General features: G+C 34.9%; 1 protein-coding gene across 5 annotated transcripts in view; it reads right to left on the reverse strand.

Moving 5' to 3' along the window:
• The window catches only part of ATG4C (autophagy related 4C cysteine peptidase), an 85356-nt gene that overhangs the window by 35551 nt on the left and 23152 nt on the right, over positions 1-26653 (reverse strand). For all 5 annotated transcript variants that reach the window (XM_058303467.2, XM_058303468.1, XM_058303465.2 and 2 more), the window contains 4 exons: positions 14839-14922; positions 7171-7404; positions 4034-4364; positions 2393-2463 (listed from right to left, as the gene is read on the reverse strand). In XM_058303467.2, the coding sequence (XP_058159450.1) occupies positions 2393-2463; positions 4034-4364; positions 7171-7404; positions 14839-14922 (720 nt within the window). The remainder of the gene's footprint in view (positions 1-2392; positions 2464-4033; positions 4365-7170; positions 7405-14838; positions 14923-26653) is intronic.

The following is a 26653-nucleotide window of genomic DNA, read 5'->3' on the forward strand; positions in this document are numbered from 1 at the left end:
AATATATTGGTAGAGATAGGTGCTTTGAAGAAAAACACAGGGAAAAATGTGGATAGGAAATGCTGAGGGGGCAACTGAAAATAAGGTGATTGGGAAAGGCCTTATGAGAAGATGACATTTGAGTAAAGACTTAAGTAAGAAAACAAGTAAAGCAGATATCCAGGGATATGGCATACCATGTAGTAAGATCAGCAAATGCAAACTCGAGGCAGAAAAGCTAGGATGCTCCAGAAACAAGAGCCTAGTGTCTCTGGAGGGAATTAAGCATGGGGCTGGGAATGAAGTCAAGAGATAAAGTTAACAGATTGGGAGGAGAGGCAAACAGACTGGGTGAGTACTTGAAGGCCACTGTAAAGACCAGTTTTTACTTTAAGTGAAATGGGAAGCCACTGAAGAGGTTTTTTTAGGAAAGGAGTGCCCTGGTTGGACTTACACTTTCTAACAGTGTGATTCCTATATTGATAATAGACTGTAGGAAGCAAGGGCTACAGCAGAGAACAGTTAGAAAGTTATCACAGCAATCAAGTAAGGGATGATGGTGAATGAACAAAGGTAGAAACCACAAAAATTAGGGAATGGTCATATGAGTTTCTGGATATATTCAAAAATAAAGTATGAACTTCCTAATAGATAAAATGTAGGGTGTGAGAGAAAGAACAGGGTCCTGGATGATTTCAAGGTTTTTGGTATAAGCAAACAGAATAAAACAGTTGTCATTCATAAAAACATGGAAGACATGGCAGGTTTAGAAGCAGGTTTAGGAGGAGAATTGAAAACTCAGTTTTGGGCATGCTAGGTTTGAGATGCCTATTAGACATTCAAGAAAAAAAGTTGATTAGATAATTAGAGACATGTAAGATTGAAGTTTGGGGAGAAGTCCTGGCTTAACCTATAAATTTGGGAGTTGCTAATACACAAATGGTATTTTAAAGACATGAGACTAGGTAAATTCAAATCAGGGTACATAGAGAAAAAAAAAAGATGAGATCCAAAGGCTGAGCACTAATACACCAACATTTTTAGAGATCAGGGAGATAAGGGAAAACCAGCAAAGGAGACACTGAGGGAGTGACAAGGAGGCAGAAGGAGAACCTGAAGGGTAGTGTTCCAGAAACTAAGCAAATGCTTGTATCAAATGCTGCTGACAGATCGTGTGACTGAAAATTAACCACTGGATTTAACAAGAAAGAACTGCTGATGCCTTGATAAGAGCAGTTTTGAAGAGGTGGGATGAAAACCTAAGTGGAAGAGTTCAAGAGAAAATGGAGGAATTTGGTGTATTGGTGTAAGAAAATACTGACAAGTCCTTCAAAACTGACTTTATACCCATAATCCCTGTCAGCCTAACTAAACTCTTTTGTTCTTCCCAGTTAGCAAGCTAATTAACAAATTCTGCCACTTTTTTGCCCCAGTTCTTCCATTTAAATTTCAAATTTAGATGATAAACTATCATAATCTGCTGTTTGCCCACTTCCCCATCTCCCAGAGTCAGTCTAAACCAAAGCTACAAAAAAGCCACAATATTTCTTTCTTTTTGTTTTAACTCTATCATTTCACTTTCTCAAAGCTATAAAGACTTCTAATCATAAACCTTTAAATTCTCTCATTTTTCTGAGGCAGTACACACATGATCATCCCCTATCTTTTACTTTTCTGAGCTATTACACACTTCAGTCAAATGAGCTTTCCCTTCTGGGAGGGTTACTTCTTTCAGAAACAAATATTCCCACAAGTAAGATAAAGTAACTATGTTCCCACTGGTATATTCAGTAATCTCTCCCTATCAAATGCCTATCATTCATCTTCTTCTTCATTCAACACACATTTGTTGAGGACCTGTTACTTATTGAGGTATTCTGCTAAGTATGCTAGGGGAATATAAAAAGATTCCCTGGTTCAATCATTTTGAATTTTTCCCTCTACTCTCACCATATTTAGGGCTATGATACAGTGCAATTCTGTGCCAAAGACTCACTACAACAGTGATTCTCAACTAAAATACTGATAATCTCCTCCTATCCTTGCTACCATAGCATTCAGAGATCACAATCAACAATCATAGAGAAACATTTAACTACAAGGTGACAAGTACAATATTTAATGAAGTATTTCCAAAATGTTTCAGAACACAGAGGAAAAAGAAACAAATTCTGCCTTATGGAAGCTAGGAAAGGTTGACCAGAGATACAACCTTTGAGCTTATTCTTGAAGATGGAGTAAGAGTTAATAAGAGTAAAATATACAAGGGACATTCTAACCACAGGCAATAATATATGCAAAGGAATGGGGGGAGGAGAATTATCTTATTTATACTTGGAAAGACAAACTAAATAGAAGTGAAAAGTCTGATCAAATAAAACAGATAAACATTAGAATTATATACTTTCCTCACCTGTACAATCTTGAGCAACATAAATAGTTATTCCTTGCAAATCAGGGTGTCTTGCTTCTTCAACTGCTTTTCTAAGAAAATAACAAGCATCATCCTGTAAAATCCTAAATAACATTTCTAGGTGGTAACTAAGCACTTAATGGGAAAAAAGGCCATCATTTTCCTGACTTTCCTTTTTAACTATAATGTCTGGTTTCAAAACCTATCATCTGAATGGTATCAGATGAAGGAAAAATCTTTTTTCTTTAAACAACAGTGTGACTTTTTTCCTACCTCTCACCTGAACAAATGAATTCCTAATGTCAAGTCTTGAATTTCTATAAATAAAACTGCAAACTGAAAAATATTTCTAATTGACTATAATGTTCTCAATGGTTCACATGGTGTGAAAAAAATCTCAGTGATAGTATCTCTAAAATTATGCAAAGTGAAAATATAAAGTTTTATTTAACTGTACCTTCATAATTCTTTAACTTAACATGACTTATATGCATGTTTCAATAGGCTAGTATAGAACAAGGATATGCAAACTATGGTCCACAGGTCAAATATATAGCCTATGGCCAGTTTTATACAGCCTGCAAACATAGTACAGTCCTTAACAGTTTAAAGGCTTGTAAAAACAAAGAAGAATGTATAACAGAGATTATACATAGGCCCACAAAACCTAAAATATTTACTTTTTGACAATTTTTTACAGAAAAAAGCTTGAGAAGTAGAGAAGTAGAAACTATGACTGAGAAGTAGAAACTATGACTTTATGATTATGCCTTTATAAATGTCAAACAGAGTTGGACTTGATATTATTAGTAAAAGTTAACCCAATTAAAAACATTAGGCAAATACTTTTTCAACTTTAAAGTATCTGGCCTATAAAATATAAAAGCATGCTAATATGCAAAAAAGCTTTATACTTTCATATACATATATATACTAAATGGAATAAATTTACCATAATATACAATACTTAGATGACATATTAATAATCCAGTTTATGATAATAGTGGGACATGCAACACATAACACAATTAAAGAAAAAAACCTAAGTAGGATCCAAATAAATGACACATGAAAACATGAGGTATAGGGAAATTTGACTTTTGACTTTTTTCTATCAACCTGAATGTCAGAGACTCATTATTTTTACTATGATATAATTATAATATTAATAGTCCCTTACATTTACAATCCAAAATAATTTAATATGTGAACAGAAAAGCTAAAAACATCTATTTTAGCTCTTGACATTTCATTACAGTATCAGTACATTACCGACCCCAGGTTACACTATTAAAAAAAAAAAGAAAAGCTTCTATTATACATGTTCCAAGGTGGAGAGCTGTTGGTTTTTAGAATACCTCAATGAGGTAGTCCAATGAAAACATGGGTTACAAAGAGACCTTGGACGCCTCTACCTAAGAGCAAAAGAAAAAGCTTGTCAATAGATAAACTAAATCTAACAAGTTGCAATATCAATACTCATACTCCCCCCTCCCCTTTTTCTTCACTCTCAGCAAACGAAAAACTCCTTTATGAACATTCGCATACATTTAGACCTTAAAAGGCACAATTACATATACATGCTGGAAAAATCAGTGTCTCTGAACCTAGGGACTTATGACAAAAGATGAAAGATTTTACCTTAAAATATGAGCAACCACGGCTGGTCCATACCAATCTCCAGCTTTTTTCCCAGACTTCTTTCCATATTCTATTAGTTGATGTAAGCCAAAGAGGGCCAAGGGAAAATCACCAAACCAAGAGATAATTTTCCTGTGATAAATTTCATTTCGTATTTCATGATCATCAGAATATTTCCCAATTGTTTCCTTCAGGGAAATTTTTGGGGTTCTGAGTTCTCTTTCCCCTGATAGCGATGCTTCAAAAGATGCAGTAAATTTTTTTACTGTATGGGAAGTCCATGATTCAGAGTCTGAATTTTCAATGTTCAAAGCATCAGGCCAGGTCCAAGCTATAGTAGATTCAAAGCAAGGTATTCAGATCTTTTAAATCTTTAGACTTTAGTAATTTTACTAAAATCAGTTTGTAGCAGTTAATTAAAACCATGCAGCTTACTAAACTTAAATAGTAAACTCAGGAATAGCCAAATTTTTAGAGACAGAAAGTAGAAAAATGGTTGCCCATGGAAGGAGGGGGCTATTGGGAGTAACTGCTATAGGTATCAGTTTATTCTTCAACCATCACCATAATTGTAAATACACTAATAAGTATTGAACTGTTTACTCTAAATGAGTGAATTTATGGTACATAAATTATATCTCAATAAATATGCTTATGAAAAAAATAAAACTACCAGCAAAAAACATATGCTAATATATCAATGATGTCTTTTCTGGGTGGTGGTATTATTCTCTGGACTTTTCTGTAGTTTCCAAAATTTCTAATATGGTAATATATTATATACAATCAGGAAAAACATGATACAAACAAAAGACAAAAGCATAAAATAGGTACAAATGGGCAATTCTGGAATTTCCTTATTTTCTTTGAAAATGCTAAGATGGAATGGACTTGTGTATTCCATTACCACGACTCCTTATCAGACATTGAGTCTTGAATAACCAAAGGCACAATAAACATATTTACTAACATTGATATTATTCATGAGAGGATAATTTCATAAAACGGAATTTATTTTGATTATATAGTAAAATAGAAGTCTGACCACAGATTTTTGAAATTTTCTCTTCAAAGTTATTTTTTCCTAAATACTCCTTTCCATATAACTTCATCATTGTTATAGAGTAATACCTTTTCTTTAGGAAATGAAAAGTAAAAAAGTTAATAAACGAAGACATTAAAGATCAAAGATCCCCCCAAATCAAATATAGCCATTATTTCACTGATTTTAAATAACAAGATAGTCCCCAATAATATATGTAATTTTAAATTAACAAAATGAGTCAGATTTAAAGTCCTAGTCAGAATGATGCAAAATATTCTAACCCCTGTCCAGAATTACACAAGACTATACATAACCTATCTCAGAAAAATATTTTTTTTAAATCCTTTTTTCCTTGCATTATCCAAACCACTTTTGGGTCAGCATTCTTTCTAAATGATCTCATCAACAGTCTCTACAGAAGGGTTATTAAATATCTGCCACTCACTGCTAGGAAATTATCTAACATTTTTTTTAAAAAAGCTCTGATAATTGTACTAATCAGATACAATATCCTAAAATGGTAAACTGAAATCCTCCTACTAATGTACACATAATAAAAAATGGACTAATAGAAATGGTAAGGTGGTGTATTAGAGAAAAATACATATACATATTAATATATAAGTTAGATATCAATGACATTTCAAGGACCCAAAAGCCTAAGCATGATTACCTAATTAATAACATGCTTAATCAATTTAATGACTAGTTAAAATCATACATTACTACAATAAAATTTAAAAAAAATAAATTTATATTTGGACTAAGAAAAACATTCAAAGGCTTACTGGGGATGACAGCACAACTCTGAGATGAAAGTGAAAGCCACTGAATGTACACTTTGGATAGAATGTACAAGGCATGGGACTACATAACACAGTGAACCATGTGGTAAAAGATGGTCTGTGGTTAATAGTACAAACATGAAAATGTTCTCTCATGAACTATAACAATGTACAATACTAATACATAGCGTTAAAATAGGGAAAAATATACCAAGTGTGTGCTATGGACCATAGTGGTAATAGTTTGACCATGTTCTTTCACAATCTGTAACAAATGTTCCACAACAGGGTAAGGTGGAGGGATGATGTAGGAAAATTCTGCATATTATGCATGATTGTTTTGTAAGCTCACAAATTCTCTAATAAAAAAAATTATGTGGAAAAAATAAATTTATATATGATAACCTATTTCCCCAATGCAACAGACTTACTATTATCGTAGTAATAGAAGAACTTGTAACATTGATATAAAAATAGTTGTTACCAGAGGTTCTGAGGAAAGGGAGAGGGAAGAATATGTGGAACATGGGGCTTTTTTAGGGCAGTGGAATTGTTCTGCATGATATTGCAGTGACCGATACAGGCTATTATGCATTTTGCCAAAACCTATAAAATCGTACAGTGCAAAGTATAAACCATAATGTAAACTAACAACCATGGGTAGGAGTAATGCATCAATATTTGTTCATCAATTGTAACAAATGTTCCACACTAATGCAAAATGTTATTAATAGGGAAAAATGTGAGAGGGTGAAGCGGTGGAATAAGGGAATCTCCTACATTTTCAATGTAACTTTTCTGCAATCTAAAAGTTCTTTAAAAATAAAGTTAAAAAATTTTAAAAAATCATATTTATAAATACAATTTTAAGGCATTATCAATATATAGAGAGAAATAAAGAAACCAGCATATAAAACACTTCAAATTTAAGTAATATAAAAATACTAGCTATCTTTCCAAAGTCATTGCAATTGATCTGCCTCGGGTTTACTAAACTAGAAATAACCCAGAGTTCAAATGAAAGGGAAAAAATAACAGCAAAAACAAAAAAATAATAATACAAAGGCTACCAAAAATTGAACTAACAATTCAGAATGGCAACCAAGGATAACAGATGTGTTTAACTTTTTGAAAAGGCAATCATGAAAGTTTACATATAAGTTATACCTGTCCCGGTTTAATAAAAATACAATGTATAGATTAGGTACAATTTGAGAAAACATCAGAGTCAAGAAATTACTCTCAGGAAATTTTATACACATTGAAAGCTGGAGTTCAAATTTTTAAAAAATAAAAGATTGATTTACCTCTACCAAGAAAGTGTAGTAAGAGTCCTTGAGCCAGTAGCATTTGGCCAGTCCTCAATGTACAGCCCCAACCACAATCTGTTGTCAAATTTGAGCCCTCTATTTGAGGAAATTCTTCCCGATATGTCAGCCATATTCTAGAAATGAAATCTTTACGAAATTCTTCTACACTTCCAGAAATTATATGATCTTCTACTGAACATCCTGATCTTGCAGGTAACATTTTATTTTCATCTATAAAATAAAAATATAAGCTAAAGTCTAAAAATAACATTTAAGCAAGTAAATGTCAATAGTATTATCATATATAGACAGTATGTCACAATCTTTCTAATCCTTTTTCTCTGACTTCAAATGACATTAATATTCTGCCTAATGAAATGAGAATGAATATCGAAATGTTTCACACACTGCAATGCTATTAATAACTAATATAAGGTAAAATCAATAATAAAGTTGTTAATAATATCTTGTATCCCATATAAAATCAACTCTTCAGTGAGAGGGTAATATAAAATCTCTTTTTTTTTGCTTGATATTTGTCATTATACAGGTATAACAACAGATCCTTGAAATGCTATTTGCATATCTAATACCATGATTTGTCAAAATGTCAAAATGTGTATAATCACATTTAGTTCTTAAGATATGTATTTATTGTCATAAAGATGTATACTAAAGTTATAAAACCAAAATTAACAGGCTAAAGATTATAAGATTCTTAAAATGTATTGTCAGCCTTTTATATTTTTCAGAAACTATAACCCACATATATCATTTTTAAAATATCTAAACAACAAAAGACACCATAAAAGAAATTTAAAAGTAAGCTAGAAATTAAAAGAAAATATTTGTGCACGCTGGAGCTTTCTCTTGTGTGCACACACTCTCTTTTTCTCTGTATATGGATGCAGAGAGGTGTGTGTACATGTGTGGTGTATGTGAGACTAAACCCATAAAAGTATACTACCATGGAAACCAGAAGAAAGATTGTGTGTTTGTGTATGTGTCACACAAATGTTAGTCTCTGTGGTGGTCTAGAACTATGCACCCCAGAAAAACATGTTCTTAAACTTAATCCATTGCTGTGGGAGTGAACTCAATGTAAGCAGAACCTTCTGATGAGGTAACGTAAGACAAGGTATAGTTCAACCCAGTCAGGATGGATTTTAATTCGATTACAGGAGTCCTTTAAAAGCAGAATCAAATTCATACATAGAGAGAGAAAGCCACAGGAAGCAAGAATCGGAAGTTCAGTGGAACCCAGAAGAAAAAAGAAAGTCTAGGAAAGACCACTATGTGCTTTGCCATGTGAGAGAGGAGCCTAGAACCAAGCATCACCAGCAGCCAGTCCAGAATGCTAGTCTTCAGGAAGAAAGCATCACCTTGATGACACCATAATTTAGACTTTTCCTAAAAAACCATGAGCTTCAGGAGTTTGGTGCCCTGCCAATGGGTCCTACTTGGGAATTTATGCTCCCCAGTGAGACAGAGATGGACTCAGTTGTGGTTTCCCTACATATGGTTCTCCTGCCCTTCTATGTGAACCTATAGTTAGTACTAGAGTTGGTAGGTGTACGTCCAAGAGACTTGAATCTTTGGGCTGACCCTGTACCAACTGGGCCTTGAATCTCAAAAGAGGTCCAACTCCTACTCTACAGTTCATTGGACTCACCTGGGACAACTAACAAGGTGATGACAGACAATAACCATCTCAAGAAACTATGATAGAGTCTGCAACTGTAAGCAAGATAGTCCCACCCATCTGCCCCATGGGATCTGTGGTCCCTCTCAATTAGAGGTAGAGTGGGCATCACCATCCCAGAACCCTCAGGATTGGGGAATGAATGATGGACTACAATAGACTTACTGGTATTCTACTATAGACTTATTGTGATTCTAGCAATGGAAGAACTTTTATCATGGATGTGGAGGCAGTGGCCACTGGAGGTTCTGAGGGGAGGGAGAGGGAAAAATAGGTGTAAAATGGGGTCATTTTCAGGACTTGGGAATTGTCCTGAATGACATTACAATGACAGATACAGGCCATTATATATCTTGTCATAACTTACAAAATTGTGCAGGAGAGAGTGTAAACTACAATGTAAACTATAATCCATGCTTAGTGGCAATGCTCCAAAATGTATTCATCAATTGTAACAAAAATACCATTCTAATGAAGGATATTGTTAATGTGGGAAAACGTGGGAGGGGCAGGGAGTGGGGCATATGGAAATCCCCTATATTTCTTATGTAAAATTTATGTAATCTGTCTCTTTTTAAAAAATTAAAAAGTATATATATTTTTAAATGAGCTAATAAATTCCCATTGTTTAAGCCAACTCATTGCAGGATATTTGCTTGAGCAAGCAGTCAAGGAAAGTAAAACAGTATCCAAATTAAAAAGAACTAAAAACCAATATGAAAAACATGAACAACCCAAGAAAAAAATGAGCCAAGAAAATGAACAGGTGATTTTTAAGTAGAAACTTGAATGGCCAGTCAAACATACGAAAATGCTTAAGAGGAATGCAAATTAGAACAAGATACTGTTTCTTATTCACAGATTTATAAAAATTTAAAGGTCTGATGATATCAAGTATTAGCAAGAATGTAAAGTCCTCAAATCTTGCCAGTAGGAGGGTAAATTGGTACAACCTCATGTGAGAAATTTTAGAGTATTTTAAAAAACTGAAAATAAACACACTCTATGATCCGACAATTCCACCTTTAAGTATTTACCCTCGAAAAATTCTCCATATTTGTACAGACAACATGTACAAGGATGTTGATGTTAGCATTTTTGAAATAACAACAACAAAAAAAATAGAAACAACTTAAATAGTCACAAGTAGGGGATTAGATACTTATTGAGCATGTACTGTGTACCAGACACTGCTATAGGCACTGGTGTTACTACTGAAAGTATGACTGACATGTTCCTTACTCTCAAGGACCTTACAATCCAGCTTAATGAGAGACATTAAACAAATAATTACAAAAATAAATAATCCTATTATGTTATTTGTGAAGGAGCAGACATACAGACTGTTATAAAACTGTCAATGGAGAACAAACCAGAAAAGATACTACTGGATACCAATAAACAAAGTCCATTTCAAATGGCTTAAACAATAACGGGATTTATTATCACATATAAGCAGAACAGAAGTCCTGAGGTAGGGGTGGCTCTGGGTTGGTTAATTCAGTTCCTCAGTGACATCATCAAGGATTCATGTTCTATCCATCTTCCCACTCTGATGATTTCAGCATGTTGGCCTAAACTTCACTTAGCTCTCCACATAGTAGGAAGTGTCTACTTCAATACCAAGACAGAAGATATGACAGAATCCAGAGAAAGAAGGGCATTTTTTCCTTATATTATTTCTTTCAGTTCTTTACATTTTTTGAAATTATGGAATATTATTTATTCGTACATAGAAAAGATAAAAATTTATGTGTACACTATCAAGAAGAAAATAAAACTCTAGTCAACATAAGAAATACAACATTCTAGGTAATTAAAAAATCTGTGAACTTCTATCCACCCTCTGAAACATTTACAATGACAATTCATAATGATAAATATAAGATTCTTAAACTTGATTTCAGCCCCATTATTTAATTTCTAGTTATATCAGAATATATTCACAAAAATTATATTATTTTACTATTCTAAATCTGTCCTAATCTGTCAAGATTTTAAATTTATCTTGCTACTTTTTCTAAGCTACACGCTCTTTTTCTTATATTATACAATTTTCCCTTGTCAATGTAAGGTATACTATGTATTTTTATACCAGGTTTGCAGTATATAAATCCAAATGGTCCTCCCAATTAGTATTACCTTGACTAAATATCAAACATTTTTTTTTAAATTTCCAGAGTGTCTGGTGAGCCATTTATGAAGGAGGCAATTAAGGGTTTTATCTTACTTTTGGTAAGCCTCATCTTCCCACAGATGACAATATCCATCTAGCAAGATATTTCCATGTTTTCTTTTGGATGATTCAGAGTACACCTAGGAGCCATTAATGAAGAACTATAATATGAGATCATCTCTGGTATACCAGTTCTATCTCAGAGACAAAATGATTTAATATAAACTGGGGAGAAGTAAGGCTCTTCCCTCCTCATTTTTGAACTGAGGAGCATTCACAGAAAATCACTGTAGACTAGAGACAAAAATAGGACACAGAAACAAGAAAGGAACCTTTTTAAGAGATACACAGAGACTAGACAGACTCAGTCTACCTGAAATAATAAATATTTTTTCTCAACTGAAACCAGCCTAGGGATTGAGCTTTGCTGAGGAATCTCTTGGCAGGAGGTAAAGGGGAGAACATGATACTAAGATATCAAGGGGTCTTATCATGTATATTCTTTATTCTATCTCTGCTGTTTTCAGGATCTGAGTGCTCCTGAACTTGCCAAGATTATGCCCAACTGTTGCAGAAATAAGACACCAGATTCGAAATTTTTTGAAATGTAACTTTTGCCATTTACTAAAAAATGGCATGAAAGAAGAAATGAGCAGTTATTTAGAGATGTAATATTTAGCTTCCACCAGAGTACATTGGACATCTGTTTTCTAAATATGCCCTCTAACTTCTCCTAGTTATTGCTTTTGTCATGCCATTCTATCTGCCTAAAATGCACCCCTTCTTTATTTTTCAACTTCCTATTCATACTTCAAGATCAAAATTCCACTTTTCACGTACCCTTCTCTATTCACACAGTCAAAACTAATCACCTCCTCTCCTGATTTTGCAGTTCAGTTGTTTATATCATTCTTATTATCCTTTTCTTTGCCTAAATAATAGTTACATACATGCCAGTCTTTTTAATGAGGATATGAGCTATTTGAGAGCATGCAGAGTTCCTTATTTATTTTTTCAAGCTCTCAGCATAGCATCTTGCAGTAAAAATTTGATTAATATGTATTTAATTATTGAATAATAGCATCATAATTTTCTATTGTCATTCTCACACAAAGATGATTGAAAGGCAATTAACAACAAAATTACACAAATGAGGTAAAAACAAAGTGTACCTTTGTTCCATAAAAGCAGATTTAGACAACAGTATAAATAATAACTGCAGAAGAACCCATTAGCTATATGTAACAATGACCAGGACTCATCTAAAACAATTTAAAATTAGGTAAAAATGTTTTATCTTTCAGTAAAACAAACTTTTTCAAATTCTATCTTCAGTGCTAGGCAAGATATAAGGAAAAGGAAATATATACTTCCGGAGGAAATGTGAACACTTTGCTGAAGAAAATCTCACATTATATATTTAAAGTCCTAAAATACACATGCCCTTTGACCCAGAAATTCTAGGATTTTATCCTAAAGAAATAAGTATAGGGAAACTGACTTTGGCCCAGTGGTTAGGGCATCCGTCTACCACATGGGAGGTCCGCGGTTCAAACCCCGGGCTTCCTTGACCCGTGTGGAGCTGGCCATGCGCAGCGCTGATGCGCGCAAGGAGTGCCGTGCCACACAAGGGTGTCCCCCGCGTGGGGGAGCCCCACGCGCAAGGAGTGCGCCCGTGAGGAAAGCCGCCCAGCATGAAAAGAAAGAGCAGCCTGCCCAGGAATGGCGCCACCCACACTTCCCGTGCCGCTGACGACAACAGAAGCGGACAAAGAAACAAGACGCAGCAAATGGACACCAAGAACAGACAACCAGGGGAGGGGGGGGAAATTAAATAAATAAATAAATCTTTAAAAAAAAAAAAAAAGAAATAAGTATAGTCGCACATGAAGCTTTATCTATAAGAACATTGCTGCATTATTTAAACTAACAAAAAAACTAAACAATATCCACAAGAGAAGACTAGGTCAATAATTTATAGTGCATTTATTCTGTAGTCATTAAAAGTGATATGGAAAGATGGCTACAATATATTAGTCTGATCATATTTTACATTTATATATATAGAAATACAGAAATATAAGCACAATCTCATTTTTACAAATATATATAAAATTCCAGAAAAATATGCACCAAAAAGTTAACAGTGGTTATCTCCATGTAATAGCAATACAAGTGATTTTCATTTTCCCTCAGCAATTTCTATATCTTCTCTTTCTTTTTAATAATAGACACGCATTTCTTTTAAAATCAGGGGGAAAAATTTAAAGGTAATAACTGTAAAATCACACAGCAAAATGACTGTATGTCATTTGTATGCATTTCTAAGTAGTAAGGTGATTTTTATTTTCTTTATTCCCTTAGCTTACTTTCTTTATTCCCTTAGTTTATTTTCTAAATTTTCTATAATAATAATACACAAAAATTTTAGTCAGAATTTTGTTTTTAATTTCAGTGTTACTAGGTACTGGACATATATATACAGACATATATACACACCAACAATTAGCTTTCAAGTATGTGCAGAGAGATAAATACTTTAAGTATGAAGATAAAAACACTTTAATTATACAATACTGGTAAGGATCACAGGTACTTGGGTCAGACTGGCTTCAAATTCAGGTTCCACCGTAAATCAAATGCATGATTTTAGAAGATTACCTAAACTTTCTTTCCCTCATCTGTAAAATGGGGACAGTAATAGTACCCAACTCACACAATTATTGTGAGAACTCAATGCGTTAATACAAACAAATCACTTAGAATACCACCTGGCACATTATAAATGCTAATAAATGTTAACTGCTCTACTGTAAAGAATTTCAATGTTTTAGAAAATTGCTGATAAATTATGTACCAGAACAGTTCACCATAAAATGAACAGAAGCCTGGAAAATCACATACTGTCATATTCATTTTCTCTTCCTCTCTTTTCCCCTTCTTCCCCTTCTCCCCACCTCCCTCCTTTCCACCTTCCATCCCTCCCTCCTTTTTGCTCTCTCCCTCTCCCACTCTCTCTCTCACACACACCACTCACACACATGAAACCACGTAAAGGAGTACAACAGAAATAGAACAGTACACTAAAGTGATACATGGAAAAAATATTTTTAATTAAATAAAAAAATAAAGTGATACATTGTGTTGGTTTAAATTTCAGGCCTGCCATTTAATACCTGTGTGAATTTGAACAAATTGTCTAACTTCTACTTTACCTTAAGATGGAGATATTAAACCTACTTTTGCAGGCTTGTTGACATTCCCAAGAACCTAGCATAATGCCTGACACATAGCAGGTACTCAGTACCTGACATTAATTGTTAAAAGAAAGAATAAGATAATATAAAACCATTATTATAAGGCTGAACATATGCAGCAATTCAAAAGCATGATATAAAATAAATAATTTCAGAAATTTGAGCATCCTTAAGAATTGGAAAATTGATCATTTTTAGGTTAACTAAGATAATACTGTAATTATCAACATATACTTTAAAGTTATCAGAGAATATGATAGAGAATATTAGGATAACAATTCAAATAAGATTTATTTAGCACCCATATTATAAAGCAAAAAATAGAGACTATAAAAAAAGATGCTATAATCATTATCCTCAAGGTATTTCACAAGAATCCCACACCATATAAAAATAATTATGTTATATAAACTAAAGATACTTAAAAGAAATATACCAAAAGTAGATTAATCTAAAAATAAAATAATGAAAACAGTTTCACAGTAAATTTCCACAAAGACTTTTAAATGGTTTACACATTTAGCACTTGCCTTCATATTTAAAATGGTAACATTTCCCAAGCAATAAGACAGGAGAATTTCTACTAAAATACGTCTTTGTTTTCAACACCCAACCTAAGGAAAAAAGAAAAAAAAGTTTTTTTTTCAACTAAAAGATTTCAGCTTAAATGCCAACATTTTGTTTACTTAATTAACTTACTTTTTTATGTTTCTTTTTTTAAGTTCATAGATCACAAAAAAATGTTACATTAAAAATATGTTAACTTAATTTAAAACCATCAATCACCAATTGTGGATATCCAATTTTTCTAAGAGTTGCAAAGTTCATTCATGCAACTTTCAAATAAAGTTAAGTATTTTAACCAAATTCTATCAATTTAAAGACTATGAAAAAGAAAAATTTCATTTTAATTTATTTTCCAACTGATCCCAATGTCTTATGGTACAAAACTTAAAAGGCACAAATTGTCTTATGGTATAAAACTTAAACCCTAGTTTCCCTGACAGCATGTTTTTTTTCCCCAAAGCAAAAAATATTACCAATTTCTTGTGTCCTTCCATCTCATAATTACAAAAAGGTTTATTTTAATATCTCAATGAAGTAATTTATGAAAAAGATTACACAATAGACTAAAGTTTACGATTAAATGGATCTCTGAAGGTTTCTGGGAAAATCTATTATAATTCCATCATTTCAACCAAATGTCTGCCAGTGGTTTATAGAGTTGGCAATTGCAATTTTCCATTTCCCAACCCCTAATCATCCACGTTAGCTGCTAACTCTTAATACTTCCAATTTCCTAATAAATTTTAAGCTTCTTCCAACTTCCTACTAAACTGTCAGCATCTTAAAAGTTGTGTGCTTCTGGCTTTTCACTCTCAGTCTCCAGGAAGCAAGGAGGTAGGACAGAGACAGCTAAACCCTGTTATGATTTCTCAACTAAACTAATTAAATAAAACTCAATAGTTTAAGAAACACAGGTATACTTGACAAAATGGACATTTGGTAAATTGGTCATTGATTAATTGACTCAGAACAGTGATTGACTATGAGTGGTAGGAACTGACCAGGAAGAAAGCATGTTTCTGGGGTAATGAAAATTTCCTATGCTGAATGGGGTCTCACAGATATACTCTTCAAATTGTAAACTTAAGATCTGTTCAGGGAAGCGGATGTGGCTCAAGCAACTGGGATCCCATCTACCATATAGGAGGTCCAGGGTTTGATTCCCAGGGCTGCCTCATAAAAGCAAGCTGACCCAAGCAGAGAACTGACCCACACAGAGTGCTGGCCCGTGCAGCAACCTGGTCCAAGTGGAGTAATGGCCCACGCAGGAGTGCTTACCCACATGGTGACCTGGCCCGAACTGAGCAATGGCCCATGCAGCAGCGATAGCCTGTGCAGGAGTTCTGGCCTGCATAGGAGTGCTGACCCATGCGGCAAGCTGGCCCGAGCACAGAGCTGACCCAACAAGATGACACAACAAAAAGAGACACAGAAGGGAAACGGACTTTGGCCCAGTGGTTAGGGCGTCCGTCTACCATATGGGAGGTCCGCGGTTCAGGCCCCGGCCTCCTTGACCCGTGTGGAGCTGGCCATGCGCGGCGCTGATGCGCGCAGGGAGTGCCGTGCCGCGCAAGGGTGTCCCCCGCGTGGGGAAACCCCACGCGCGAGGGGTGCGCCCGTGGGGAGAGCCGCCTAGCGTGAAGAGAAAGGGCAGCCTGCCCAGGAATGGCGCCGCCCACACGTCCCGTGACACTGACGACAGCAGAGGCGGACAGGGAAACAGGACGCAGCAAATAGACACCAAGAACAGACAACCAGGGGAGGGGGGGGAATTAAATAAATAAATAAATAAATCTTTAAAAAAAAAAAAGACACAGAAGACAGATAATAAGAGACACAGCAGACCAGGGAGCTGAAGTTGCACAAGAGACTGAGCACCTCTCTCCCACTCCAGAAGGTCCTAGGATTGCTTCCTGGTACTGCCTAAAGAGAAGACAAATAGACACAGAAGAACACACAGCAAATAGTCACAGAGAACAGACAATGGGGTGGGGGGGGTGGACAAATAAATAAATAAATCTTTAAAAAAGAATCTGTTCATTTTACTGTATGAAATTTTATCTCAATTACAAAAATAAAAAATTAAGAGATGAACTGGGACAGTGTTTCAATTATCTATTCCAGTTTTAAAAACCACCCCAAGACTTACTAACTGGAAGCAACAACTTTTTTTTTTTAACTTCACATAGTTTTGTGGTTTGACTGGGTTCAACTGGGCACTTCTGCTGGTCTTGCTTGGAGTCTTTAATGTTTTAAACATGACAAACTTTGAATAACTATTAAGTTAGCAATTTGAAAATCACAAACAAAGCTTTTAAAGATGATAATAAGACAAAAGGCATGGAAATAATGAAGATGATCATGCTTTTCTGGAGGATCAGAGAAACTCAGAAAATGGATGATGTAGTTATTGACTATAATCAGGAAGTCTAGTTTATATATCTCATAAAGTCACATAAAACAATGGGAAAAAAAATGAAAGATGCTTTTCAGTGTTAAGCGTATAACATCTCTAGCCCCATCTTCTACTGAGCTTGATAAAAATAATCCTAAATTATTTATGCTGTATTCAAAGAAAAGCAAGATTAGAAAGCAGGGAAGACTGGATCTAAACGCCAGTTCCAATTTTGGCGTAGTTATGTAACCTTGACAAGTCATTAATTTGTTTTCTAATTTAGAAAAAAAAGACTATCACTATCTATCTCAAAGACCTGTAAGATTTAAGTGAGAGGTATATAACATACCTACTAGAGTACCTGACACATAATGAGCACTCAATCAATATCAGTCCTTCCTACACCACACAATTCTAAGAAAGGAAAATATACACATATTTTTTAAAATTTTCACCAATACAATCAAATGAAAACAACACTCCAAAATTTAAAGCTATCTGGAACACTTTGTAACTCTAAACAAACAATTCCTTAGAGATTTGATTACCATAATTTTACTATATCCACTTAAATATCTAGACACTAAAGTTAAATATATGTAAATAATAGGTCAAATAACAAACCCTAGGATACTGATGAAATGAGTTAGGTTAGCTAATTGAGGACCTGTTTGACAATTTTTAGACTTTACAAAGGAAATCTTTATCACATAGCTTAATCCTTGAGGATTAAATAACTCAAAAGGTTAGAAATCTCTATTTGCAGATGACATTATTTTATGTACAGAAAATCCTAATAAAACTACACAAAAACTATTAGAGCTAATAAATACAGCAAAGTTACAGGATACAAGATCAATATATAAAAATCAAGTGCATTTCTATAACTAGCCATGAACAATCTGAAAATGAGTTTAAAAAAAGTAAAATACTTAGGAAAAACTTTAACAAAAAAAGTTTAAGACTTGAACACTGAAAACTACAAAACATCATTGAAGAACACAAAAGACAACCCAAATAATTGGAAAGGCATCCTGTGTCCCTGATTGGAAAATTTAATATTGTTAATCTGGCAATATTCCTCAAATTGATTGATGGAGTCAAAGCTAACCCTTTCAAAATCCCAGCTGACTTTCCTATAGAAATGGAAAAGCTGATCCTAAACATCATATGAGACCAAAAATAGTCAAAACAATCTTTAAAAAGAACAATCTTGGTGGCCACACACTTTCTGATTTCAAAATTTACTGCAGGGGAACGAATATGGCTCAAGCGGTTCAGGCCCAGTGCCTCCTAAAAACAAACAACAAACAACAATGAAGCAGATGTGGCTCCAGCAATTGAGCTCCTGACTACCACATAAGAGGTCTTGGGTTCAGTTCCCAGTGCCTCTTACAGCAGACGAGCAAAACAGCAAGCTGGCACAATGTGCTGGTGTGGCAAGTGACGCAACAAGATGATGCAACAAGGAGACACAAGAAGGAAACACAACGAGAGACACAACACAGCAGGGAGCAGAGGTGGCTCAAGCAATTGAGCTCCTCTCACCCATATGGGAGGCCCCAGGTTTGGTTCGTGGTGCCTAAAAGAAGATGAGCAGACACAGACAGCACAAAGCAAATAGACACAGAGAGCAGACAGCAAGCACAAACAACAAGGAAGGAAGTGTTAATAAATAAAATATTTTTTTAAAAATAAGTAAATACAAAAAACCAACCCAGGGGAGCCAATGTGGCTCAGTTTCGAATGTTGGCTTCCCACATATGAGGTCCCGGGTTCATTCCCCAGCCCTGGTATCGCAAAAAAAAAAAAAAAACTAAACAAAAAAAAACACCTTACCACAAAGCTTCAGTACTCAATGGTTTGATAATGACATCAGGGGAAATATAAAAATCAATGAAATAGAATTAATAGTCCAGAAATAAAGCTATATCTATATCTATAGTAAATATCTATAGTAAATTGATTTTCAACAGGATGCCAAGACCACTCAGTGGTGAAAAAATAGACTTTTCAAAAAACGGTAGTAGAAAAACTGGATATCCACATGTAAATCATGAAGTTGGACCCCTACCCCATACCATATCCAAAAATTAACTGAATGGATCAGCAATCTAAATGTAAGAACTTAAACTATGAAATTCATAAGGAAAAAAGGGTACAAATTTCAATTACCAGAGGGTGCCATCAGCAAGATGTACAGTGCCCCCACAGAATTTTTGAACAACAAGCAAAAACTGGCAGAACCATCTTTCTCATAGCTCCAGAAAGCAAAGGGTTGAATTAACAGGGAAAGCACGAAACCAAGAAAAAGGCAACTTAAAAACAGGATAAAAACCTAGTGGCTATACCTTCCCCTACCACTTCCACAGCTCAGTGCAGGCCCCTCATCCTGGTTTGAGGTAGCATAATAACCAATAGGCATAAAAAGGGGTGCATGTATGTCTGTAACAATCCATCTAGCAACAGCCAAAAGGACTGAAACAAGATGTTCAACTCTGTTTCACAAGTCCCAGAACTCCCTTTGGATATAGAAACAGTTCACAGAGCAGATAAAACACTGTAAGAAAAAAAATTCAGGTAAAGTTTCAGAGGATTGTAGGAAGAAGGTGGCATAGGAAGCTCCAGGAATCAGTTGCTCTACCAAAACAACTATTGAACTGACAGGAACTGTTTCAATCAACTACTTTGAAGCTCCACAGTCCAGTGAAACACTGCAGCATCCAGGGAGCAGTGAAAGGAAGAGGCTGATAAATTGCAATAAATACTGGTAAGTTTCACCCTTCCTGCAGCAGCCACCATCCCCCTACCCTCAAGCCTCATAATGAGCAGCAGTGGGGACTCCTGGCATAGCTTGATGGTACCAGGGTGACACATAAAAGACCTAGATCAGGGTCCTGACACAGCGTGCTGATGCCAGGGTAGGACATAAAGCTCTAATCTTCCAAACTCTGGGGTGGATGGCCTGATCACTGATCACTTCTTTTGACTGACTACTTCAGGTTGCTGGGGGCCAGCTCTGAGGGTGGCCACTGATACAACACTCCTCAGGCAAAGACAGCAAAGGAATCTTAAAGACAGTAATTTTCCTCAAAACTACGGAAAATAGTTAAAGGACTTCATTAACTGAGCAAATGCTGAATTTATAAAAATTCAGTTTGCCCTGCAGTTCCATGCAAGCTCAGGTAAAAAAGAAAGGACCCTGCATTATCATTTGCCTTGAGTTGATATCCTAATAGGCAACCAGCCAAAGAACAGTCAATTTGCAAAGATAGTGAGTGGTGCTTTTTGTTTAGCTTTATTTGTTTTGATTAGCTCCTGGCATTCCAAAAATCTATTATATCACTAGTTGGATAAAAATTTAAGGAACAGACAGCTCAGGGACTAAATTAACACTTCAAAATATTAAAATGTACAGTGTGCAACAAAAGATTACTAGACAAACAAAGAAATAGGAAATGATGTCCCATGTAAAGGAACAAGATAAAAATCCAGAAACCATCAATAAAGAGGACCAGACATTGGACTTAGTGGAGAAAATTATCTTCAAAATGCTCAAGGAGCTAAAGGAAAATATAAGAAAGAACTAAAGGATATGAAGAAAACAATGAAGGAATAATATGGAGATCTCTTTGGGATTCTCAATAGGAATTAACCACTGGAGTTTAAGAACACAATAAATGAAATTTAAAAAACTCCCTAGAGCATTTCAACAGATTAGAATTGGCAAAAGAAAGAATCAATGATCTCAAAGACAAGAAAACTAAAATGTTTCAGGCTAAACTGCAGAAAGAAAAAAGTACAGAAAAACACAAACAGAGCCTAACACACCTACATGATACCATCAAGCATACCAATACATACTTTGTTCTAGAAGAGGAATAAAGAGAAAAGGGCAAAAAGAATATTCAAAGAAATACTGGCAGAAAACTTCTCAAATTTTAACAAAAGACACAAATATGCACATTCAAGAATCCCAACAAACCCCAAAGAGGATAAACTATACCCAAACTCATAGTAATCAAACTGTCCAATGCCAGAGAAGAAGAGATTCTAAAACAGCAAGAGAAAAGCAATGAGTTATGTAAAAGAGAATCCTGATTATGTTAAATGTCAATTTTTCATCAGAAACAGTGGAGATCAGAAGGCAGTGCAATGAAATATTTAAAGGGCTGAAAGAAAACAATTGCCAAACAAAGATTTTTTTTCCAGCAAGACTTTCTTTCAAAAATGAGGGAGAAACTAAGACATTCTCAGATAAACAAAGTTGAGGCAATTTATTACTATAAGCAATGCTAAAGGACTTTCTATAAACAGAGAGGAAAGGGCACTAAACAATGGATCAAAGCATGATAAAAAAAATAAAATTCTCCAGTAAAGGTAACCATATGGGTAATTATAAATACCAGTAGTAATGTGTTATATTTTTTTAGTATGTAATTCCACTTCTTGCTTTTTAAAGGTGCTAAATGCAAATGTATAAAAGAAACAATAAATCAATGATTTTTGAATATACAATGTATAAATACATAATTCATAACAAGTCCAAAAAACAGATGGAAGTACAGAATAGTAAAAGAACAGTGTATATGCAGGCTATAGAAGGTAAGCTGCTATTAAATCAAATAATGTTGTTACAGATTTAGGACATTTCATTTTAACCCAATGAAAACTACAACAAAAATATATGAAAAAATACATTCAAAAGCAATGAGAAGGGAAGCTGCTGTGGCTCAATCAGTTGGGCTCCTGTCTACCTCCTTGCGAAGGGAAGCTGGTCTGCACCCATGCCGTGGAGAACTGACGGCTGACACAGCAAGATGACACAATAAAGGGAGACAAGCAGACACAGAAAAAATACACAGGAAATGGACACAGAGAATAGACAGCAAAAACAAGCCTCAAGGCAGGGGGTAGGGGGAGAATAAATAAATAAATAAATAGATAGATAAATAAATACATCTTTAAAAAAGCAATGAGAAGGAGCTCAAAATGGCACAATACAAAGAAATCAAAACAATTTGAAAGTGGGCACTAATGGAAGAATTGAGGGTCAAAAAAGTATAAATCTAACAAAACAAAAGAGCAAAATGGCAGAAGAATGCCAGGCATTGTCAGTAGTTACTTTAAAGGTAAATGGATTAAACTCTCCATTCAAAAGGCAGAGACTGGCAGAATGCATAAAAAAGCATGACCCAACTATATGTTGTTTGTAAGAGACGCACCTTGAATTCAAAGATACCAGAAGGCTGAAAGGGAAAGGATGGATATACATATACAATGCAAGTAGTAACCAAGAGCTGGGGTAGCTATACTAAGATCAGAGGAATAGACTTTAAGTCAAAAACTGTTACTAGGTACAAAAATGGTAAATATATACTGATAAAGGGATCAATTTCAATAAGAATAATTATAAATACATATGCACCTAACAGGAGAGCCCCAAAATATATAAAGCAATTGTTGACAGACTTAAAGGGAAAAATAGTCCACTTTAATAGTACAAGATTTCAATATACCAATTTCAAAAATGGATACAATATCCATAAAGAAAGTTGAGTAAGGAAATAGAAACCTTGAACAACACTCTAAACCAACTAGACATAAGATGTATATATAGAACACTTCACGCAACAGTAGAACACTTCACCCAACAGTAGCAGAATACACACTATTCTCTAGTGCCCATAGACCATTCTCCAGGAAAGACCATATATTAGGTCACAAAACAAGTGTCTGTAAATTCAAAAATATTGAAATCACACAATATTTCTTCTCAGAACACAATGGAACAAAACTAGAAATCATGTTGGAGGTCCCAGGATTGGTTGGGTCTTGGTGCCTACTAAAGAAAAGATGAGAAAAGAAGATAAGCAGACACAGAAGAATGCACAGCAAATAGACACAGAGTGGTGGTGGTGGGGAATAAACAAAATCTAAAACAAATAAAATAAAAAATAAAAAGAATTAATGCAAATCCTGCTCAAACTCTAGCAAAATATTGAAGAGAAGGGAACACTCCCTGACTCATTCTATAAGATCAACATCACCTAAACCAAGGCCAGATTAAGATACCACAAAAAAAGAATATTACAGACCAATAGCCCCATGAATACAGATGCAAAAATTCTCAACAAAACAGCAAACCAAATCCAACAGTGCATTAAAAGAATTAGACACCATGATCAAGTGGGATTTATCCCAACTATGCAAGGGTGGTTCAACATAAGAAAATGAATTAATAAATACAAAGAGAAGGGGGGAAAAAAACACCTGCTCATCTCAATAGATGCGAAAAGGCATTTAACAAAATCCAACACTTAGAAAACTAGGAATAGAAAGAAACTTCCTCAACATGATAAAGGGCATATATGAAAAACCCCCTGCTAACATTATACTCAATGTTTCCTGAAAGCAGATCAGGGAACAAGACAAGGATGCCACCATCACCACTGTTATTCAACATAGTACTGAAAGTTCCAGCCAGAGCAGTTAGGCAAGAGAAAGAAATGAAAGGCATGTAAACTGGAAGGGAAGAAGTGAAACTTTCCCTATTTGCAGATGACATGATCCTGTAAACAGAAAATCCTGAAATAGCCACAAGAAAGCTACTAGAACCAATAAATGAATTCTGCAAAGTGCTGAAGTAAAACATCAACACACAAAAATCTGTATATGTGTTCTATATATTAATACCAGTAATGAACAATATGAAGAGGAAACCAAGAAAAAAGTACCATTTACAATAGCAATTAAAACAATCGAATACCCAAGACAAAAGGACCCTATACTCAGAAAACAAAAAAACACTGCAAAAAGAAATCAAAGAAGACCTAAATAAAAGGAAATCCATTCTGTATCATGGATTAGAAGACTAAATATTGTTACGATACCACCAATTCACAAATTCAACACAATCCTCATCAAAACTGCAACAGCCTTCCTTGCAGAAATGGAAAATCCGATCATCAAATTTATATGGAAAGGTAGGGGACCCTAAATAGCCAGTCATCTCGAAAAAGAACAATGCTGGAGGACTTATACATCCAAATCTTAAAATGTATACAAAGCCACTGTAATCAAAACAGCATGGCGGAAGCAGATTTGGCTCAACTGATAGAGCATCCACCTACCATATGGGAGGTCCAGGGTTCAAACCCAGGGCCCCCGACCCATGTGGTGAGCTGACCCACGCTCAGTGCTGATGTGCACAAGGAGTGCCATGTCACGCAGGGGTGTCTCCCATGTAGGGGAGCTCCACATGCAAGGAGTGTGCCCCCCAAGGAGAGCTGCCCCACACAAAAAAGTGCAGCCTGCCCAGGAGTGGCGCCACACACACAGAGAGCTGACGCAGCAAGGTGACGCAACAAAAAGAGACACAGATTCCCAGTGCCACTGACAAGAAAGCAAGCAGACAAAGAAGAACACACAGTGAATGGACACAGAGAGCAGATAATGGGGGGGGAGAGAAATAAATTAAAAAATAAATAAATTTTTAAAAAATGATATTGAAAAAAAAATCCAGCATGGAACCAGCACAAAGGCAGATATACAGAAAATGGAATAAAATTCAGGGTTCAGAATCAATCCTCGCTTTTATGGCCAACTGATTATGACAAGTGTTCCAAGACCACTCAATCGGGAAAGAATAGTCTCTTCAATAAAAGGTACTGGGAAAACTGGATGTCACATATGTTAAAGAATGAAGGTGGACCCATACTTCATACCATACGCAAAAATCAATTCAAAATGGATCAAAGGGGGAGCGGATGTAGCTCAAGTGGTTGAGTACCTGCTTCCCATGTACAGATTCCCAGGTTTAATCCCAGATACCTTCTAAAAACAAAAAAACAGAAACAGAAAAAAAAAAACCCACTCATTGGGGGAGCAGATATAGCTCAGTGATTGAGTGCCTTTTTCCCAAGTACAAGGTCCTGGGTTCAATCCCTGGTACCTCCTCTAAAAAAAAAATGCATCAAAGACCTAAATATAAAAACCAGAAATATATAACTATTAGAAGAAAACATAGGGAAGCATCTTCAGGACCTATGTTAGGTACTAGTTTCTTAGACTTTACAACGAAAGCATAGCAACAAAAGAAAAAATTTGGTAAATGGGACCTCATGAAAATTAAAAAGACAACCTATACAATGGGAGAAAATATTTAGAAACCACATATCTAATAAAGGTTTAATATGCAGAATATATAAAGATATCCCACCATTCAACAACAAAAAGACAAATAACCCCAATTTAAAAATGGGCAAAAGACTTCAACAGACATTTCTCCAAAGAAGGTATTCAAATGGGCAAAAAGCACATGAAAATGTGGTCAATATCATGAGCCACAAGAATGTGACTCATAACCACAACAGATATCATTTTATATCCACTAGAATGGTAAATAATTAAAAAAAAAAAAAAAAAAACGGGAAAATACAAGTGTTGAAGAGGATGTGAAGAAATAAGAAAGCTGATTCATTGTTGGTGGGAAAGTAAAATTGAAATTGTGATAATGCAACAATGCAGATGAACTTTGAAGACATCATGTTGAGTGAAAAATGCTAGACACTAAAGGACAAGTACTGTATGATCTCACTGATAAGAAATAATTAGAATAAGCAAATTATAGAGTCAGAAACTATCATATAGGTTACCAGGGCCTGAGGTGGGGCTAAGAATGAGGAGTTAATGATTAAATTGTATAGTTACTATTTGTGGTGATGGAAAGTTTTGGTAATAAAAGACAGTGACAGTAGCATAACATTGTGAATGTAATTAGCAGCACTAAATTACATATCTGAACATGGTTAAAAGGGGAAATTTTAACTTGTATATAAGTTACCAGAATAAAAAGTCTAAATGAAAGACGAAAATTATTTCCATTCTTTTCTAAAAGAATGAACTGAAAACGGACCAAAGACCTAAATAAAAGCAGCAGAACTATCAAATGCCTAGAAGAAAACATAGGGAAGCATCTTCAGGACCTTGTGTTGGGCAATGGTTTCTTAGACTTTATACCCAAAGCACAGGCGATTAAAGAAAAAATAGATAAATGGGACCTCCTCAAAATAAAAACTTTTGTGTAAAGGACTTAGTCATGAAAGTGAAAAGAGAACCAGAAAATGGAAGAAAACATTTGTAAACCACATATCTGATAAGGGTTTAATATCCAGAATATATAAAGAAATCATTAAGCAAGGGATTTTTTTGCAATTAGGCAAGAAAAAGAAATAAAGTTATCTAAATTGGAAAGAAGTAAAAGTTTCCCTATTTACAAATGACATTATATTTATAGAAAATCTTGAAAAATCCACAGAGCTTCTTTTTGGGGTGATGGAAAACTTTTGTAATGATGGCAGGAATGATAGCACAATGCTATG

Source organism: Dasypus novemcinctus, chromosome 9 (genome assembly GCF_030445035.2).
Source record: "Dasypus novemcinctus isolate mDasNov1 chromosome 9, mDasNov1.1.hap2, whole genome shotgun sequence".
NCBI lineage: Eukaryota > Metazoa > Chordata > Mammalia > Cingulata > Dasypodidae > Dasypus > Dasypus novemcinctus.